This window comes from Electrona antarctica (assembly GCF_951216825.1).
Source record: "Electrona antarctica genome assembly, chromosome: 18".
Taxonomy (NCBI): domain Eukaryota; kingdom Metazoa; phylum Chordata; class Actinopteri; order Myctophiformes; family Myctophidae; genus Electrona; species Electrona antarctica.
The window spans coordinates 7,478,034-7,498,891 of NC_136799.1; the positions used below are offsets into that span (position 1 = coordinate 7,478,034).

The window sequence follows — 20,858 nt, forward strand, 5'->3', positions numbered from 1 at the left end:
CACTGAAGACCATTTCCATTACTTTTTTGCTGGACTTTGAAACTAACCATGACTCTATGACACTGAACTTTTTTTTTCTTCTAGTATTGAAGTAGCGTTTTATATATATTTTATTATTTTTTGTTCAACTTCTTTTTTTTAAAGTGGCGTCTGTATATATTAACTTGAAATAAATTGTTACATTCCTACAGTTGATCTGTTGTAGTAACGACCCAGCACAATCAAATAAAAGGGGCTGATGACCCCCCCTTGGGCCCCCTCCACTCACTATAGCTAGACTCTTTACCTTCTCTCTGTCTAGCCCCCAAAAGTACAGGTAAAAATCTCTCTCTCTCTCTGTTTAAAAGTAGGCTACAGGTAAAAATCTCTCGCTCTCTCTCTGTTTAAAAGTACAGGAAAAATGTTACCTCGAATACAACGGTTTTACGGGCCGACTTGTCTGGACTTTTGGGGGCGACTTCGCCGGAGATTTTTAGCGTGGTCGGGGTGACCGTTCTTCGCGGTTTGGGGCAAGCAGTTTTGTATTCGTATGTAAAACTGGGAGAATGCAAAACAAATCTTCAAAACATCACGTGTGGACTGGAGTACCGCAGGGATCAATTCTGGGACCGAAACTATTGATCATGTACAGTATATCAATGACCTGTGTACAGTATCAAATATAACGATGTACTTTTTGCAGATGACAAACACCTTCTGTACAGCAGCATGTGCAAACCATGACAACAGAATTAATTAAATATAAACACTGCTTCGACAACAATAAACTATCTTTAAACTTAACAAAAACAAAGTGCATGGTCTTTGGCAACCTTGCAATCACCACATAACTCAAGCTTAACATTGACATGGAGCGTGTTTACGAAGGGAAAAAAGTAGGTGTTGTCTTGGACCACAAAATCTGCTGGAGACCTCGCATGTTGCAACATATATGGCTTCTTGGTTTACTGTATGTGCTTCGGACAGTTGGCCAACTTGCCCTACTACTCTTCAACCAGTAGGTGTCCTACCCGGCCGTCACCACAATGTCTCAGTGGATGATCAAGGGAGAGTAGTCAGCTCCGTGATCACCACCACCATGGCATGATGCCAGCGGCAGCCACTACTTTTACTTTACCATGACTGCCGATGCGCTGCTAGACTAGTTATATTATTATATTAACATATAAGTACGCTACAAAGCTTTAATGGACAGGATTTGTATAAGCCCCAATATGTTCCCTCAGTCCCTACGCTCATTATGTAGATGATCGAGCGTAGGAACTAGGAACATATTGGGGCTAGATTTGTATGAACAGAACGGCATGAACATTGAACAGTCAGTGGAGACTACTGGTCACTGCGTGGAGAGTACTAGACCTGCAGGCATGTTGCCACAATGCCACACCTGGACAGGTCCGTACGAAGAACTAAACATGCCTGGCTGGATGGATTTGCATCAACTCCACCCACCCACTGTCTGCGCCTCCTCCGTTCGTTCGTTCGTTCGTTGTTGACTGAGAAACTCCTGAGATTCCCCACGGATCGGATTCGGTCTGCTGCCCGTTCCTCCGCTTCCTTCCACGCAGATCGGAACGAAAGAGCGTCTTTTGTTAGTTTTGTAAGTATATTCAAGGAAATCTACATCGGCTGTTATGTATTATATCGTTTTGTTGTTATTTGCAACATTTCGGCAACGTTGATTTATGGATACGCGCTATTACGCATGGAATATAGCCTATTGTAAAAGCCAGTAAGCCTATGATTATCTCTAGCACAGCATTTGCTAGTGGCTGAAAAAGCTGTTTGATTGTTTGTTCGTACTTCGTAAGTTCGTAGGCCTAATATATGTTTGTTTGTTTGTATCTTATCATGTGTGAATCTTGTGTGAATGAAAGTGAGTCAACCACTGTTTTCTTTACTAAAAAATGTTTAAAAGCTATTGGGGGAGCGGAGCCCGCTGGCCAAGTGGTTGTGGTCCATGCGTCATGCTCTGGCCAGACAGCGCGTCCCGTGTTCGAGTCCCGTTCATGCTCCGTCCGTCCTTTATGTCTCTCCCCTTCTCTCTCTCCCACTTTCCTGTCTGTCAACTATCAATAAAGGCCAAATGACAAAAACAAATCTTTAAAAAAAAGCTAATTGCATGTTTAATAATTTTATACTAATTTCTTAGTTTTTTGAGGAGATATGTAACATAACTGCAATGCATGTATCCAGTCCTATCTAACATTACTTACCCATTTATTTCTTGTCTTAGCTTTATTAAACACAAGAGGTTTGACTGTCAGGTTAATAAATTGTTACTGTATTCCATCTGTCTTCCAGAAGAGGGAAGGCAGTCTAGTCTGTGAGTCCAGCTCACCACCATGAACTGGGCATTCCTCCAGGGCCTCCTCAGTGGGGTGAACAAGTACTCCACGGCCTTCGGACGCGTGTGGCTCTCCATAGTGTTCCTCTTCAGGGTGATGGTGTTCGTGGTGGCCGCGGAGAAGGTCTGGGGTGACGAGCAGAAGGACTTCAAGTGCAACACGGCTCAGCCGGGCTGCCACAACGTCTGCTACGACCACTTCTTCCCCGTGTCTCACGTGCGGCTGTGGGCCCTGCAGCTCATCTTCGTCACCTGTCCCTCGTTCCTGGTGGTGATGCACGTGGCCTACCGGGAGGACCGCGAGCGCAAGAACCGCCTCAAGCACGGCGAGAACTGTCGCCGCCTCTACAAGAACACGGGGAAGAAGCGCGGTGGCCTATGGTGGACCTACGTTCTCACCCTGGTCTTCAAAATCGTAGTGGACGTCACCTTCGTCTACCTGCTGTACCGCATCTACGAGGGCTACGACTTCCCCTCGCTCATCAAGTGCAGTGAGAAGCCGTGTCCCAACCAGGTGGACTGCTTCATCGCCCGGCCCACCGAGAAGAGGATCTTCACCATCTTCATGGTGGTCACCAGCCTGGTGTGCGTCCTGCTCTCCTGCATCGAGATCATCTACCTTGTCGGCAAGCGCTGCCACGAGTGCTTCACCAACATCCACCACTCGCGACACGTCATGGCGACGGCCAGCGGGCAGACTGGAAGCCTCGTGGAGGCCAACACACTCAGGCTGACGGGGAAAGGTACCCCCGAAACACCGGCCCCTTCGTACAGCGTGGCCATCGCTTAATACCACCCCCCGACGGTGGGCAAAGACTTTACGAAACTTCATGAGGAGCGAAAGGGAAGGCCGTGTTGATCGGCCTATGGAGATGACAGACATCATCTTTCTCCAACCTCACGGGCACTTCTCTTTGAGACTTGTCAGACATACTGTACAGTATAGTGTGTCTGTTCAAAGACTAATGAATAGATTTGCTATAATCACTATTGCTTTATAATAGTGTTTATTGCCACATGGTTTAACCAAATGAACCCTACCGTCCCTATTCTGGGGCAACCATTTGGCAAAAATAGCAGATCTACAAGCTCACGTTGCGTTGTGAGCTTGTAGATCAGCTTGTTTTTGCCCAATAGATATGGTAGAGGCTGGGATATTGTGGGGACTACCGGATCAAGTATAGAGCCCTGTGGAACCTCGTTTATAGGGTTTAAGTTCTCAGTTCAGCCCATTAAAAAAGAAAAGCAAGTAGATGTGATGCATTGAGTGTGAGAACACCTCAAACTGTGTCACTGTGTTTTGTAAATTATTTGTTCAACTTTGACCATGGCTTGAAACTCGCAGGACTTTGGACTTGTTGCTATTTTTGAACATTTTGGAAAAATCTTGAAAGTTTGAATAATTTTGAAATAATTTAGAAGGCGTTTGTAGAATTAGCCTCAGGTCTTAATGGGTTAAAGGTTAACATCATACATTGTCCATCAGATGTCCACAATTGAACCATTATTAGGCCTATTCATAGTCATGTTGTCAGTGAAGAGGTGACCACCAAAACGGTGGTTAGTAAAAACAGACGTGTTGTGTGAGCGGTGACCACCGCAGCATGACGTCATGTTGTAGTTTTCGGTGGTCACCTCTTCACAGAAAAATGGAATATGAATAGGCCTTAAGACCTGAGGACCTGTTTCTACAAATGTCTAACAGTTTTCTGAAAAACCTATGTCAGTGGTTCTCAAACGTTTTCATGTTAAGGACCCGCAGAATTATGTGAATTTGGCCGCGGTCCGCATCTGAAAATGTTGTTCCAGGGACCCCCAGAAGCAAAGATTTGACATAAAAATGTTTGCTGTGAAAGAATATGATTTGTGACACATCTTCACAATCTTTCACAAACAGAAGATCTACATGCTCATATCAGCTTGTATATCTGCTATTTTTCAACAGCTTAAGTTTAAAATAATGGTTAAAGAGGCTTTATATGATATGAGAATGATCTCATGTGACTGTGTGTGCCTCATGTCTCAGGTCTGAGGAGCTGGTGAGACTCCTGTAAACACCTGTGTTTATGTATATCAGGATGTGTATGTTTTATGAATGTAAACCGTAAGGAGCAGCGTTGCTGCACATGTTTTTTTAACAGCAAGTTTTCATTAAAATATAATATTTAAAATTGTTTTGTAAAGCTGTTTCTATTTGACAAGACAGGCGAACAGGCAAAATCTGGGGCCATAATTGTATTTATTCGCCTGATGGACTCCAATCTGTCCATGGACAAAGGTTTACAGTATAATCCAGTGTTATTTGTACACTGTACTAGACCTTTTTAAATATAAGTACATAACCAGTCCATTGAGACAAACTTTAACTTTTTCATGATTTATCAATTCACAAACAACAATTCCAGATGCTCATGATGCTGCTGTAAGATCAATCACACACACTGTAATTGGTTTAGTTTGGTTTTTATTTTATTTTTTTAAGAGCCGAGGTGGGGTCACCAACCACCGTGATACATTGATTTGTCATTGCTGACGGTGAGACCCACCCAGTGGAGGCATTTGACCTGTGTCACTACTGTAGTGTTAGTGATTCTTCTGTTTTCATGGAGATATGCACTACGATAAGAGACATTAGTGTGAAGTAAAGGGTGAACGCGATGGTGTTCGAGGCTTTAGATATAAAGGTTTGTGTTGAATCAGTGTGTATAAAACGAGATGAGTTCTTGTTCCACTTCAGGGTTGGCCTTTCTTTTTTCAATCTCAGAGTTAAGTTAACACTGCGGTTTTGGGACAAGTGGATCAGACCTTGGTATACAATGAATAGCAAAAATAGCTAATCTACAAGCAGCAGATAGGCAATTTTATTTCTATTTTATATTTCTTTATTTAAGAATAGGACCAGCACACTATCAGGACTTGGCCAAAACAGTGACGCCAGGTTGAATGTGGTTAATGCCCAGGGCTCCATCAGAGAATGTTAAGCAGTGCTCACCATTCCACTCTTACAAAAATGTCACTTTTTTACTTCAGACTGGCTGGTTTGATCTGTGAATGTCGACTAATAAGACCTGCCTGGGGTATCTTCAGTACATGATTTCCAGTCTACTTGAGTCATGTGCAGACAGCAAAAAACATTGTCTCTTTCCTGTGCTGTGCTTGGATCTGCGTGCTGAAACACGCCGCTCAGCGGGGCTGAGTCATGGGGTGCATTCCTTCAGGTGCGCTCCGGCAAACTGCCTGGACCAGTTCTTCATTTTGGAGCTATAAGGAGGAACTTTCCACCCTTTCACTGTGTTTTTCTAAGCGAGTTTAAACTCCAGTTTGTGTTGCCAAGGAAGGAATATATTGTTTACATGTGCATGACGAGCCTCATAGAACCTTTCCTGAAAACCAAAAGTGCAGTTGGTAGGCTAATCCCAGACAATGTATGTGGGGAAACCGTAAAGTTGGTAACAACATATTGGAAATGTTACATTCATATGGGTTTACTGATCTGGCTCCCACAGCACTAGAAGGGTGTAGTAGACAACAGAAAACATCCCAAGGGTCAGAACTTGGGCTTCTAACATGCTGAGATAATGTGAAAATGTTCAACATAAGGTGGTGTCCTTATTTTTCGCAAAAAAATAAATCAATCAATCAACTAAATTAAGTTTCCTCAAATCTGTATGCAAATGACATCCTGCACATTATATTAATTCAAACTCTGAACTCTGACTGGGGAGGGAGTCTGGGAGATAGATGTGTTATTGCTCTTGGGTCTAATGATCATTACATCCTGATGTGAAAGAACATAATTATTTCAGAAGGAGAAAATCAGTTGGAAATATAACATTTTGATGTGGTTCATAATTAAACTTCATGTTGACCATCACACGGACTATCAAGAAAATAGAAACATGGCACTTCATGTCAAAAAGGTTGCCGACCCCTGGCCTATACTATAGTAAAATATATAGGGTTTAAGTGGTTCACAGTCTGAGGACTGAGTTTCAACAGATCACACCCCTGTACTTAGTAGTTATTTCAAAGAGTGCCATTATACGCCATATTATGTACTCTTTTCATCCCTGTTACATAAGGTCCTTGGTGCTTTGTTTGTGTGTGAATAGAAAAGACAACTGTACTGAGCTGGCATGTTCTGGCATGGAATTATAAACGAGCAGATGTTTTAATGTTCCCTCCACTGAAGAATGTTATGGTTGTAGCAAACACAGGTCACCACAAAAAGAAGTTACTGCTGCTCTAGGCCTACATGTGCAGAGCTGAAGCGCAGATACTGCAAACACAGTTTTATTGTGAAAACCTCGTGGGAAAAAACTTATCTTCCACGTGTGAAAGAAAGTTTGGTTGTAAAAGTGGGTGGGATCGATGGATGCTGGATAATTGAGATTGTATAGGTGCAGATAACTGTTATACACTGGGGTAAAACACTGTTGTTTACTGCTTTAAAGTGAGTCATTTGCAAAAGACACATTCAATGATACTTCTATATGTTGTTTCCCGCAGCCGTCTTGTCAGTCAGTATAGCCTCAGCTATACACCAAAATGTCAAAAAAGAATCGACAAAAGCACAAACATATAAAAGATGAGCGTATTATAAACAATTGAATAGCTTCTACTACTGGTCTGGAAGAACAGGTAACAGGATAAGGAGTTTAGCCTCGATGAAAGGCTCTGTTAAATGATCCTCTCCACCCATCATGGCACTTGGCACCCTTGGGCCTCCCCCCCCCCCCCCCCCCCCCCCCTCTCCATAACAACACAGATGTTATCTATACTCAGAGAGAGATACACTCACTCTGGAGCTCATCTCCACACAGTCAGCAAGAGTGACGAAATGAACAAATGCAAAATGTTTGCCCACGTCCAGGGTGTGTCTGCCCGCCTCTCTGTCTGACGTGCATGAACGTTTTCCAGATCAGAAGAAAGACACGTTGAAACAAGTAAAGTAAAGAAAGAAGAGAGCTTTTGTAGTGGAGCCATGAGGGGGAGGGGGGATTAGGAATGTACACAAAAAACAGGCCCAAGCTTTCCCACAAAATGTTTGAGCTTTATTTTACCTTCTATGAACTCAAGTTCTATAGCCCAGTGGTTCCAAAAGTGGGGGTCTGGGGACCCCCAGGGGTCCTTGAGGGAGTTCCAGGGGGTCCCCAGCTAAATTATAGTTTGGAACCAAATGGACCCTTATGGGTCTGTAACTCTGAGAGTGTACAGTAACATTGATTTTACTATATAAATTGGGGGTCCCAGAGATAGAAATGCCATTAAATTGGGGGTCCGTAGACTAATGCATGTCAAACTGGGGGGTCCTTGAAATTAAATGGGTTGAGAATCACTGCTAGAGCTGTAAAGATCTTCTCTTATGGGGGTCCCTGGCATATATCTTCAAATGGGGGTCTGTGGAGCTAATTCGTGTCAATTTGGGGGTCCTTGACAGGAAAAAGTTTGGGCACCAGTGCTATAGCCTATTTGTACTTTTGCAGGGATCATCACAAAAGCCAAATGCACAGGATCAGTGTTCAATGAATGCATGTAACTTTGACATTGCACAAATAGGCTATGCAAACATTTTTGGTGAACTCTGAATTAGGTGGATTATATACTGTCATTGCGCACACATGTCCAGGGTCCTTGGTCGCAATGTTCTCAATTTGACTGATTGATTGAATAGTTTATTGAACATAAATGTAAAAAAACAGCAACAGAGTGGGCCTACAGTCAAACACTCGGTTCAAAAGGGATAGCACAAAAAAAGTCCTTGCGGACTTGTTTCCACTTAGGCGTTAGGCCCTAAGCAATCAATTCATAGACAGTTATTAAAAAGTCAGTTAACTTATTTCCATAATGTATTATTGAGCGAGAGAGAGAGAGAGAGAGAGAGAGAGAGAGAGATGGGGAGGGTATAACATCTGGGCGTTTTAAAACACCATTCTTCTTTAAACCACACCCATAGGCGAACCTCACGGCGCGTCTATCTCGGGCAGTGTTCTACCTGTAGACTGGAGGTGGACATGTTCGCAAAAGGAAGGAACTAAACTCGATTGTTATTAACGAGTCATTAAAACAACCCTTTCCGTGTCCGCGAACTGACGATGGAATGATACTACTTTGGTAAGTGGGAAGATCAACTTGTTTTGAACTGCATGGGCAATGGAAATGGGAGTTGAAATGCGCAAAGTTGTGTGTGAGTTTGAGAGAGGAATGGAAAAACTCGCCAGAAATGAGTTACTATCTTTCATCATACAGCAACCTCATCCAAACCAAAACGAGTTTTGTTCTCGTCATCTATTAGCCGCAGTCAACAGAACAGGACGAGGCAATGGGCCATAGGCTATCTGTAAAACACCTCATATCCTGTGCGTAAAGTTTATTTTACTTTCTTGTAATGCCGATTTATTCTCTTTAAAGATGCCTCGGATGTTTTACAAATTGTATTGTTACAAATAGTATGCCAAGATATCTACCTTGTAATATCTATCTTGTAATTCAATAGACCGTCGAAGTAGGCTATAACGTATAGGATTGATTGATTGATTGATTGAATACTTTATTAACAGTTTGCAGGAAAGAAAAGTAGTTCAACGTAAGCTTGTTTCCATTGGGATCCATATTCAATTCGTGAAAATGAAAGGAATCAATAATTAACAGTAGAATTTAACTTTTTAACGTCTGTCATGGAACAGTTAATTTAATCTGAGGCCTACTCATATACCACCACTGTGCTGATAAATGTGTGTAATCTCATGGTCTGTTGGCATCTCTGGGGGGACTGATGCTGTCACATCAGCTTGGCTCCATGTAGTCTCTCAAGACAGACAGTTTTTCCTTTATTTGTGATCCTGTGGTTCTTCTCAAAGTGGGGTCCAGGGACTCTCAGCTATGGGTTCCTTGAGGGGAGTCTAAATTGACCCTTGCAAGTCTAACTCTGACAGCATTCAAATGGAACCAAATGACCGGGACCCCCTAACTCTGACAGTATATAAATGGAACCAAATGGACCCCCCTTTGCTCTGACAGTATATAAATGGACCCCCCTTAGCTCTGACAGTATATAAATGGACCCCCCTTAACTCTGACACTGAGTTAAGGGGGGGTCCTTGAGATGTAAAAGTCTGAGAATCAACTCATGACCACACTTTGTTTCTCTTCCCTTTTGCAGGTTTTCGGTTAAACTACAGCCCAGCGACAAGAAGTTGAGACAGCGGACACCTCCCCCCCAGCCCATACTATGGACTGGAAGACCTTCCAAGCCCTCCTCAGCGGAGTCAACAAGTACTCCACAGCGTTCGGCCGGATATGGCTGTCCGTGGTGTTCGTGTTCAGGGTGATGGTGTACGTGGTGGCGGCGGAGCGCGTGTGGGGAGACGAGCAGAAGGACTTCGACTGCAACACCAAGCAGCCCGGCTGCGCCAACGTCTGCTACGACCACTACTTTCCCATCTCCCACATCCGACTGTGGGCGCTGCAGCTCATCTTTGTCAGCTGCCCCTCCTTCATGGTGGTCATGCACGTGGCGTACCGGGACGAGCGCGAGCGTAAGTACCAGGTCAAGCACGGCGAGAGCGCCAGGCTCTACAAGAACACGGGCAAGAAGCACGGCGGCCTGTGGTGGACGTACCTGCTGAGCCTCTTCGTCAAGACGGGCTTCGAGCTGGCGTTCCTCTACATCCTCCACCGGATCTACGACAGCTTCTACCTGCCCCGGGTGGTCAAGTGCGAGGTGAAGCCCTGCCCCAACGTGGTGGACTGCTACGTCGGCCACCCCACCGAGAAGAAAGTGTTCACCTACTTCATGGTGGGAGCCTCGGCCCTCTGCATTGTGCTCAACGTCTGCGAGGTCATCTACCTCATCTCCAAGCGCGTCGTCCGCTGTGCGAATAAGCTGAAGCGGCGCAATCGCCACATGGCCGTGCATCACGGTGAATACAAGGACGACACTTCGGACAACAATTACAACAATTCGCATGTCAACATTCGCATGTCGAGACTGGACCTGAAGGAAAGACCTCCCACCCTGAAGTCTGCATACAGGCCATCGGCCCTAAAACTATCGCAGGGGTTGCGGGCCTCTGCCCCGAACCTAACCTTGCGTGATGAGAAGAGCTAGTTTTGGGAAAAGTGTGAGAGCTTCATGGTTTAGAAGTTCATTAAAGACTACAGAAGCGGATCAGAGCTCTATTATGAGGCTCTGGAGCACCTTAGAAGCTGCCATGCTCTGGTGAAGCTCATAGCTGGATTTATCCTGAGTGGCGCCATATTAACTTATTCTCAGAGCTGTTTTACAAGTCAGTATCCACAATTTATACAAGGAGTCAAATCTGATTTGTCAATATTACGCCACATTGTGCTCTGAAACAATAAAGGACTTGTGACTTTTTAATGCTCTGAAAAATTCAGCCCAGCCTTTATTTGAACATTCCAGTGAAGATGTCTGGCCAGGTCTAGGAGTTGTGGCATGGGAGGGGAGGCCATAGTGAGATGGAAAGACTCAGTCATGGACACGGAGGCAGGTATTCCGGACACACCTGTGAGAGGTATTCACCCACACAGCCAATCCTGCAGCGGGTCCGGGCACTCTATTGTCTCTAATAGTATTACAACAAACACGCATTTCAGTCAGCACTTAATAGAAGACACTTCCTAATCTATTCACAAGCTGACGATGATGACGTGTTTCGTCCCATCAAGACACAACTTGCCTCAGAATGTCAAATAACACTTTACATGGACTATGATTGTTTGGAGCCGACAGAGATTTGTGGATGTTATGCCTGATTTATGCAGATGCAAGCTTGTTGATCTGCTATTTTCAACACTGCCGTGCGATGGAGCGTAATTCAAGCATAACATTATTTATAACATTATCCTGGAATTAACTTTTTATTTTTTTTACTTTGTTCAATGAAATAATTACAGTACAAAACAACAATACACATATCTTACTTGTATTTTATCTCAAGCATCCTCAGGCATGTGCTCTCTGGGTCTCAGGTTTACACTGCACAGCCACTCTTATGTATGACCGCCTGTGTTTTGACATGCTTGTACACAACCTTTCCCGGTCTCTAAGTCCACTGTTGATTTAAACGAGGCAAAAGGAATGCTGCCGTTTAATTCTGCCATATTGGATAAGCTAGAGCGCTACAGTGGAAGAGAGGAGACACACAGATGGCTCATTGAACTGTGATGTCATCTGATGGACGCACATATCGCCCAAAGTCAGCTGGAAAACGTCATCCTCGGTGGCGCACTCAATGTTTATATCTGACCCTTTTTTAATAAATAAAGCGTTAAAAAAAAAAAAATTATCACCAGGAGTTGTGCTTTTTGTATCATGTCAGTCATATATGTTCTAGGATATGTTTTGCAAATTGTATTTGTCGCTGTAACTGCAGTGCAGTTCCATCTCAAACCAAACCTTAAAGGACCACTTCACCACTTCATATTAATTGGTCCTCATGATAAATTACCACAATTTATTTCTACTCTGTCTGTGTCTCATAGGAGGGCTGTGGGCAGTTCAGAAACGCGTCCACCAGTGACATCATCGATGGGCAGATTTCTTTTCAACAATATTTTAAAAATATATATATTTAGATTTTTATTATCGTGAGAACGAAGGCTCTGAGACACAGACCGAGTAGAAAAACAATTGTGGTATTTTATCATGAACATTAGTGAGGACCAATTATATGAAGATAGGCTGAAAAGTGGTGATGTGGTCCTTTAAAATCTACCAATCAAATGATTCCCGAGCGCGGCACGGCAAGAGATGGGACAAATGCGGAGAACAAATTTAACTGCGGTAACGTGTGTGACAAATCGTACAAGTTTTACCTTCACCGTCCTCAGGCTTCAATGACATCTTGAATGATTCACCTGCTAACATTCTCATGTCAATGCATATCTTCAAGTTGCTGTGAAATACTGTGAAAGGATTTGTTTTGTTAGCGACAATTAAATTTTTTAGCTCATACGTAGATGTTTTAGTGACCTGACGATGGGTGTTGTAAGCAATAAGAATCTCAGTCCACCAGTTGGGCTTGTTGAGCAGGTTTCAACAAGGTGTGGGGAAGCAAACACGTTAGCAAGATTGTTTGCTCGTAATCAATCCTTCCACAGTAATACAGATCGTTGTAGCATTTTACGATGATTTGTGCAAAACAACTAAAGGCTGTACAGTTCCTGCTCTATTTATTTTTCTTGTAATCTACAACAATGGCTTAATACTTTTCATATAATTCAGGGGTTTTCAACTGATTGTGAACCAGGGACCCAGAGTAATCTAGTAAGAGAGTGGTGACACGCTTTGACCTCGCCGCAAAGCAGGTGCCTGTGGGCGATAGTTCCAAACATTGCTCCTATGGCTGGAACTATTCCATTGAGATAGAATGAGCACTTCCGCATTCCATGGTTACAATGAGAGTCAACGGGAGTGTCATTACTCTCTTATTAGATTACTCTGCAGGGACCACCACCCTGACTAAGATTCAACCTGGGGACCACCACCCTGACTAAGAATCAACCTGGGGACCACCACCCTGACTAAGAATCAACCAGGGAACCACCACCCTGACTAAGAATCAACCTGGGGACCACCACCCTGACTAAGAATCAACCTGGGGACCACCACGGTTACCGTTATTCCATTATCTTACTTTATCCAACCTTCCATTAAACTCAGGTTAAGTGATCTACAGTACTGAGAGTATAGACACACAACATGATTATATGGGAACATTAATTTCCAAAGAATCTTAAGGCAAGCTTTCTTGAGATTCTAACTCCCTTTTCTGTGGAATTTCTTAACCTTGATCAGACTTCTCAGTAACTGACAACATTGACGCGCTTCCACGGAACAAAATGCACATGCTTTAGTGTGGAAGAAAATACAAAATCTTCACTTTGCTTAGTTTGCTACATTACTATAAATGCATGCTCAGGGAGCACATGCAATACCTTCACCTTCACGGACCACCTGTTGAAAACCCCTGATATATTTGCAATATAGCCATTTATAATGTATCAGAACTTTTGTATGAATGATAAAAAATAAAATAAAAACTACCTCTTTAAAATTGTTTATTTTATTAACATTTGCCATCCATACAATGGATACAAATAATACGAGAACTAATATTTTAAAACAAATATTTACTCATTCACAAAACCACAACAAGAATGAAATGAGAAAAACAAAAACTAATATATTATATCAGTGGAATATCAGCCACATATTTCATATGAATTGTGCTCCAGAATCAAAGATAATACATCTTTTATAATTATAAATAATGATTACTTAATACAGAGGGTTATGAGTAAAGAACTAAAATGATTCCTCCATTCTGTGATTTTTACAGCCCAAGTGTTTTTAACCATCCATTGGCCATTGCTACTGCACAGTAAAATCCTGGTTGTCAATTTAACTCCGAGAGTGGACAAATGAAACCAAACAGAGCCATTAGGCCACGTTTGGCTCAACTTGTCTACTCTCCAGAGTTAAATTAGCACTATGGACTTTACAGTGTGTCTGATGATACAGGGGTGTGATAAATCTCCAGGCTCAGTTCAAACAGTGCAGAACTGAGCATCCAAGACTCTTAATACCACGATGCGACAAATGGCACCCGAGGAGTCCAGCACTCGCCTGGTTCACAGCTCAGAGCGTTTGGCAGCCAAACGTGGTGGTCTTTGACTCACTGCAGACCCTCTATTTTAACCCCATGAAATCACAGACAAATCAACAGAACCAGCACCAAGCCTGACTTCATCATGTTATGCCCTATAGAAGTTTAAAATATAGGCTAACTGTACAGATTTGTAAAATCCCCCAGGTAGAGATGGCATGTTGCTCAGACATGATAAAGAGGGTTGTCAACAAAAAAAAAAGTACACTGGCCAAGACATAAGGTTTGACAGGCATGATCGGTATGACTTAATACTGTACATAAGGCACCGTTTCAGCACGGCTTTCATAGCCCGTCACCAAATAGAATGTTCATCACTTCATGGTTAGTGCATGTACCTAAGCCTAAAGGCGTTCTACTAGTAGAGGTTAAATCAATTCAAATCCATGATGAACTGGATAGCTTAAATTAAATGAAAAGCCCAGGAGCTGGATGTGGTTTTGTCTGAGGGATGGCTGGAAAAACACACGGAGAGAAAGCCGGCGTTGCCCGTTTAGAGTTTGCACAAGGCCTGGGCCACCTTGGAGCTGGTCCTCCTGTTGATCGAACGACAAATGAAGGCTCCCGCATCCATTAGCTTGGGCAGGTCCACTCCCTGAGACGCATAAAGACGCAGAGAAACACACAAAGCAAACGGAGGCATTGTCAGAATTTCTCAGAACATTGTAAAACAAACTATAACAGGGTTTATGTGGTTTTGAACGAGGAATTCCTGTTACAGAGTAAACACAGGTAACAATGATGATGATGGAACGACACAAGTAAAACTGTGACATATGACGCTGTGAAAGAGCAGGTGTAGCCGGTAGGTGTTGGGAGGACCCCTCACCGTGTGAATGCCCAGTCCGTGCAGCATGTAGACCACATCCTCCGTGGCTACGTTGCCGGAAGCCCCCTGAGCGTACGGGCACCCGCCCAGTCCAGCCACCGACGAGTCCACCACACTGACACCCATCTGTCGGGTGAAAATATCAATACGTTATATGACGTGCATGCGCACACATGAAAGTATTTTTTAACTTACGCCCAAATTAAACATTTACAACGATTGTCGTCTATAATGCCCAAAAAGTAGTTAGTTGACACAAAACACTCTTTGGAATTATAACTGGTTGAAATGTTGCTAATAATCAAGGGAGGTTGAGCTCCTGTGTATGGATATAATCTATCTTTTTACACACACATTATTTTATCCAGCATCTGGCCTACTTACACTTTGGATGGGCAACTTGCCATTCCTCGTGTTCAAACAACTCTCATCAGAGGTACTAACCTGTAAGGCTATGAGGATGTTGGCCAAGGCCTGCCCGTAGGTGTCATGGCAGTGGACCGCCAGGGCACTGACTGGCACCTCCTTGGTGACCGCCTCCAGCATCTCCCTCATGCCCCCCGGGGTGCCCACTCCTATCGTGTCGCCTAAAGAGATTTCATAGCAGCCCATGGCGTAGAGGCTCTTTGCCACCTGGTGATCAGGGTACGAGTGAAACCATTAAAAGGAAGGGCGAGTTATATTTGTTTGGTTAAAAAAAAAAGCCGAAAATTAAGTATATTCTGATAGTAATCATTTCTATGGTGTTTAATCTCCCTGTCTCTCCAAATAAAGAGCTAAAAATAAAGAGCTGGAGAGACATGGAGAGACATGTTACTGAACAAACACCATAGCAATGATTACTATCAGAATATAGAGCTATTTTACGAATTTCAACCCAACTTTTTCTTTAAGCAGTCAATAAGTCGAGTATAGTCAGGTAAATATATATGTGAATGCTTGTCCCGGTTACATATTATCATTATTATCATCTGTCAGATAAACATAGAGCAATTTCAAAGTCTAGAATCGCAACGATTAATCAAAAAGTTGAAGAAACAATACAATAGACAGATCAATCGTGATTATTGTGAAATAAAGCCAACCTAAAAAAAGCCTCACGGCACCACTTTACCCAAGAAGGAAGTGAAGAGATAATGTATCACACACTCACATGTGCTACTTTTTCAGGTGCCACCTTGCCTTCATATGGACATCCCAGCACGCATGACACATAGCTGTAGGAATAAGAAACATGGGTCATTATTACTAGAACCTAATGACAAAAAAACAATAATCAGCTGAAAAATAATTAAAAACCAAAAAAGGTCAAATGGCACATATGAATCTTACCCTCTTACTGGAACATTGGCCCCTTTAGCAGCCTTCATCACCTCCTCAAAGCGCTGCAGGCTCTCATCCACAGAGCAGTTGATGTTCTTTTTGCTGAAAAGCTCTGACGCTGCACCAAATATGGCGACCTCCGACGCTCCTGCCTTGACCTGCAGGAATTGAAAGATGGAAGAGGCTTGATTTGAGTTTGACGTTTTAGTTATTTATTCGCTTTTAGCGTGTGCTTTATTTAGCGTGTGCTTTATTTTGTAAACGTCACAAAAGCCTCACATTGTAGATAATAGTGTAACCTGATAAACCATCCCGGTGGCATAAATTCACATTATCATGCGTCTTCTGCGGACCGTTATCGCCCCAAGCGCTTGGTGGGCGTTTTGCACGCTCATTGCTCTCGTCTCCCACTTTTTGGTTTCTGCAAAACGTCCACCCCAGCGCTTGGGGCCAGACGGGTCTGCAGAACAGAAGACACATGATAATGTGAATTCACGGGACCGACCAGGATGCTTTATCAGGCCAATAATGGTGAAGATTATAAACCATCAATCATTAAGCGGGGGACCACCCCCGTAATGGACCTGTGGGGGTTCAGAACCACGGCTCTAGTGTTGATCAAAATAACAATTCTTCTACATTCTCTAATTGTGTAGACTTCTTGTAAATTAAGTAATGCAGAAGTTTAACAATAATGTAACTCTTGAGAGCGTAGAATGAAACCAAATGGACCTGTACGGGTCCATTTACGGGGACCACCTGGAACCCCCTCAAGGACCACTGGTGGTCCCCGGACCACTGGTTGAAAACCACTGCACTAAGCCAAAGGGATATCCCTATGACTCAGGGGAGATATTAGAGCTTAGTTAAAAGGAAAAAAATACATTTTATTTAACAAGAATGTAGCTTTAATGATTAGCATGTGCGCTGGAGACTCACAGCTGCTTGGAATCCCTTGAGGTTGGGAGTGAGGACCGGGTAGGAGACCCCTGGTTTCCTACTGATGCCCTTCATCACCTCCACCTGGTCTGCCATCTGAAGTTCCACAACGAAAAACAGAACATGGAATAATTAGCACTGCAGGTGACATGACACGTACATGGATTAAAGCAAAAAAAATACCAAGTGAAGAAAATGAGGAATTCACAGATCGAGGCTTTAATTACCAGACCATTCGTTTTATGGAAGATGCTTCTGAACACGTTGCTAGTTTGACCACATCAAATGCTTAAAGAAAATTCACAGCTAATGTAGCTCTCAATGCGTCACAGACAGACGCATTGAGAGGTTGTAGATCTGCTACTTTAGCCCCATAATAGGCCTACAGCAGCCGTTTAGAATCAGTTGAACCTCGTCAAATGAAACCCACCTGTGGAACCCACTTGGGAGAGACGAAACTGGTGGCCTCGATAACCGACAGCCCGCATTCTGACAGCATGTCAATCAAATTAATTTTGGTCTCAGCCGGTACAATGGTCTGGGGGGGTGAAGAAAAAAAGAGAACATTTGAACATTAGCAAATATTTTAATAGTGTGTTTTCTGTATGTATGTATTGCACTGGAGCTGTTGAACAAAACAAATTTCCTTCAGGATTAATAAAGTATCTATCTATCTATCTATCTATCTATCTATCCACTACTGCAGGGGTTTTCAACGGATTGTGAACCAGGGACCACCACCCTGACTTAGAATCAACCTGGGGACCACTGTTGCGTTGGGTGGGGATATGGGATAAGATTAATGCTTTTGTAACTCTTACTATGCATCCCATATATCCCACCGTTTCTCAACCAATTAATTGTCCACTGACTACTAATAATGTCCTAATAATAATGACTCAAACAGACGATCCGCTCTTGAGATTCTAACTCCATTTTTCTGTTGAATTTCTTGACCTCCAATTTGTCAGTAAAATGGCTACATGGACCGTCATCATAGGTCACCAGGTCATTCAGTTCACTGTTTCTCAACTAGTGGAATGACATTTTTAAGTCAACAAGAATCCTACATTACTAAATGAATGGTCAGGGGCCACATGCAATACTTCCAGGGACCACCAGTGGTCCACGGACCACCTGTTGAAAACCCCTGCACTACTGGGCTGGTATCCCTCAGAGTCGGACTACCAGTGATGATGGAGGGAAATACTGTTCAGTTCAGGAGAGAGGAGAAATTATGTTTAAATGCCATTTTAAAAACAAAAATCCAGGTCGTCCTGGCAGGCACTCCATGTGGATTTTGTACTGTAGATAAAAGGCCCATTATATTTGGGCTATAGCCTACTCGCTACAGACATTACAAAACACCAATGTGTCTTCAGGTTGCCAGCAAATATTTGTCCAAGAAGAGAGAGCATTGCATAACAGGTCATGACCCAAGCAGGATGTTCTCTATCCATTCATGTGTAACTCTGAGGGTTACGTACGTAGTTTAGTTACGTACGTACAAATTGTTACGCACCTGTAACCTCTCAGAGTTAAATTAATAACACATTTGTAACCCACCGTCTCATTCTGAAGACCGTCTCTGGGTCCAACCTCCACGATCTTCACCCTCTCCGGGAGAGACTTGTTTTTGATACCTGCAGCCACGGCGACCTGCAGTGAGTCGTTCCACACACACACATTCGTTTCAATAATTATTCATGTAAAATATTGGGGAATGTATCCCAAAATGATAATTATTATGCGCACACGACACGCACACGACTCAACTTACCGACTTGGCGAACGCCGAAGAGCAGCTGCTGAATGCCAGACACTGGTGGTGACCCATGATGAGCCTGGTGGAGTTCCATGAAGTGTTTACAACCATCCTCCTGAGCGCCGCCATGTTGCTTCCAGCCTTCATGTGACGAAAGCACAGGGGGAAGGGACGAAAGAAGGACCTCTACACAAGGTACATTTTTGCCTCCATTGTTTAAATTTCAAAACAGGTTCACAGGGCACATTTTAATAATAATAATAATAATAATAATAATAATAATAATAATAATGACTACTACTCAAAGGCAGTGGTGGTAAGTAAAAGTACTACTCACACATCTTTTTCTTTTTTGACTTTTAAAGTATTGCTATCAAAAGTAGAACTCATTATGCAGAATGTCCCAGTTCACAAGTTTTCAAACTATTAAATTGTATAAACTACATTTTGAAAATAGCAGATCTACAAGCTCACAATGGGTCGCATAGCACCCACCTAGCCTCGGAAACCCAGACGTTTTACATACTAGCACCTAACCTCATGTCACCTGTCGCTTTCCACACATGGCACGCACCACAACACATTGTGAGCTTGTAGATCTGCTATTTTCAAATGGCCAAAATGTATTACTCTATGGGTTGAAGTGGTTAATGTATCTAAATCTTCAAAGTAACTACTAACTAAAGTTTTCAAATAATTATAGTGAAGTAAAAAGTACAGTAGGGCTAGTTGCCTCTGTCTGAGGAGCAGTGGAGTAGACAGCAGATGAGCAGAAGTATTGAAAATTGGAAATATAAAAAATACAGTGGTTCCCAAAGTGGGGTCTGGGGACCGACCCCCAGGGGTCCTTGAGGGAGTTCCAGGGGGTCCCCAGCTAAATGATAGTTTGGAACCAAATGGACCCTTATGGGTCTGTAACTCTGAGAGTGTACAAATGGAATGGTACAAAACGGGTCTATTTGGTTCCATTTGTACACTCTCAAAGTTACATTGACATTGATTTTACAATATAAATTGGGGGTCCCAGAGATAGAAATGCCATTAAATGGGGGTCTGTAGACTAATAGGCATGTCAAACTGGCGGTCCTTGAAATTAAAATGGTTGAGAGTCACTGCTAGAGCCGTACAAATCTTCTCTTATGGGGGTCCCTGGCATATCTCTTCAAATGGGGATCCGCGGGCTAATAAATGTCGATTTAGGGGTCCTTGTTGGCATGAAAAAGGTTGGGAACCACTGCTTTTGTATTTAGGTTGTATATATATCCGGACTCTTACAGAATAAGGTGCTGGATTGGAGTCTCTCCTGGTGGTGAGAGCTGGTCAGGGAACTTGATGGTTTGGAGAGTCGTGGCTTGGAGATGCAGGCGAAGTGGATTAGATATGTTCTGCATCTTAACTCGGGGTGATGGCATTGGCCAGCAGGAAACCCTTTATATATAGGTATATCCCCTGAATGCGCGTGTCATCTCACCGATGATGTCATCACGATGATGAGTCAGCTATATATCCATATATGGATATATGGAGCATGACGTCAGCACCTATAGGTTAGTTATAGATATGTTGGATAGCTCCATAGATTATATGGATGGAGTACCAATATTCAGTGGGCTACAATGGCAACCTATGACCTCTCATCAAATAGACGTAATAATAATAAAAAGTGAGTGAGAGCCTTCGTTACAATAATAATAATATTAACAACAACAATATATACTACCCTATTGTTTTTGTTACTACCCTTAGAAACGTTCAAATTGTCCACAAACTCATTAAATTCTTAACATAATATATTCGAAAATGCGATATGTGAGTCTACTCTAAATCATTATTTCAGTTTGTGTGACTGATATTGTTTTTTTTTTTAGAATATTAATCACCTTCCAATGTAGGTAGGGCTACCTCAGTCTACTGTTGCTCGACATTATTAGATAATGGCTTTTCAATCATCAATTCCATGGC

The 20,858-nt window shown here is 42.9% G+C and overlaps 3 protein-coding genes across 3 annotated transcripts; 2 read left to right on the forward strand and 1 right to left on the reverse strand.

Annotated features, from left to right (window-relative positions):
• Window positions 1–1,488: 1,488 nt before the first annotated feature.
• Window positions 1,489–3,503, forward strand: LOC306942325 (gap junction beta-4 protein-like). The gene is made up of 2 exons (XM_079528165.1): window positions 1,489–1,600; window positions 2,305–3,503. Exon 2 carries the CDS (start codon window positions 2,346–2,348, stop codon window positions 3,135–3,137), a length of 792 nt encoding a protein of 263 aa, XP_079384291.1. The 5' UTR covers window positions 1,489–1,600; window positions 2,305–2,345; the 3' UTR covers window positions 3,138–3,503.
• A 4,834-nt stretch (window positions 3,504–8,337) lies between these two features.
• gjb3 (gap junction protein beta 3) lies at window positions 8,338–11,655 on the forward strand. Its single transcript, XM_079527777.1, has 2 exons — window positions 8,338–8,461; window positions 9,510–11,655. The coding sequence occupies exon 2, from the start codon at window positions 9,579–9,581 to the stop codon at window positions 10,455–10,457; it is 879 nt and encodes a 292-aa protein (XP_079383903.1). The 5' UTR covers window positions 8,338–8,461; window positions 9,510–9,578; the 3' UTR covers window positions 10,458–11,655.
• Window positions 11,656–13,415: 1,760 nt separating this feature from the next.
• On the reverse strand, window positions 13,416–19,060 carry hmgcl (3-hydroxy-3-methylglutaryl-CoA lyase). Its single transcript, XM_079528713.1, has 9 exons — window positions 18,912–19,060; window positions 18,698–18,790; window positions 17,562–17,669; window positions 17,132–17,227; window positions 16,202–16,350; window positions 16,023–16,086; window positions 15,314–15,502; window positions 14,870–14,995; window positions 13,416–14,635 (listed from the first exon to the last, which is right to left on the reverse strand). The coding sequence occupies exons 1-9, from the start codon at window positions 19,041–19,043 to the stop codon at window positions 14,534–14,536; spliced, it is 1,059 nt and encodes a 352-aa protein (XP_079384839.1). The 5' UTR covers window positions 19,044–19,060; the 3' UTR covers window positions 13,416–14,533.
• Between the last annotated feature and the right edge of the window lie 1,798 nt (window positions 19,061–20,858).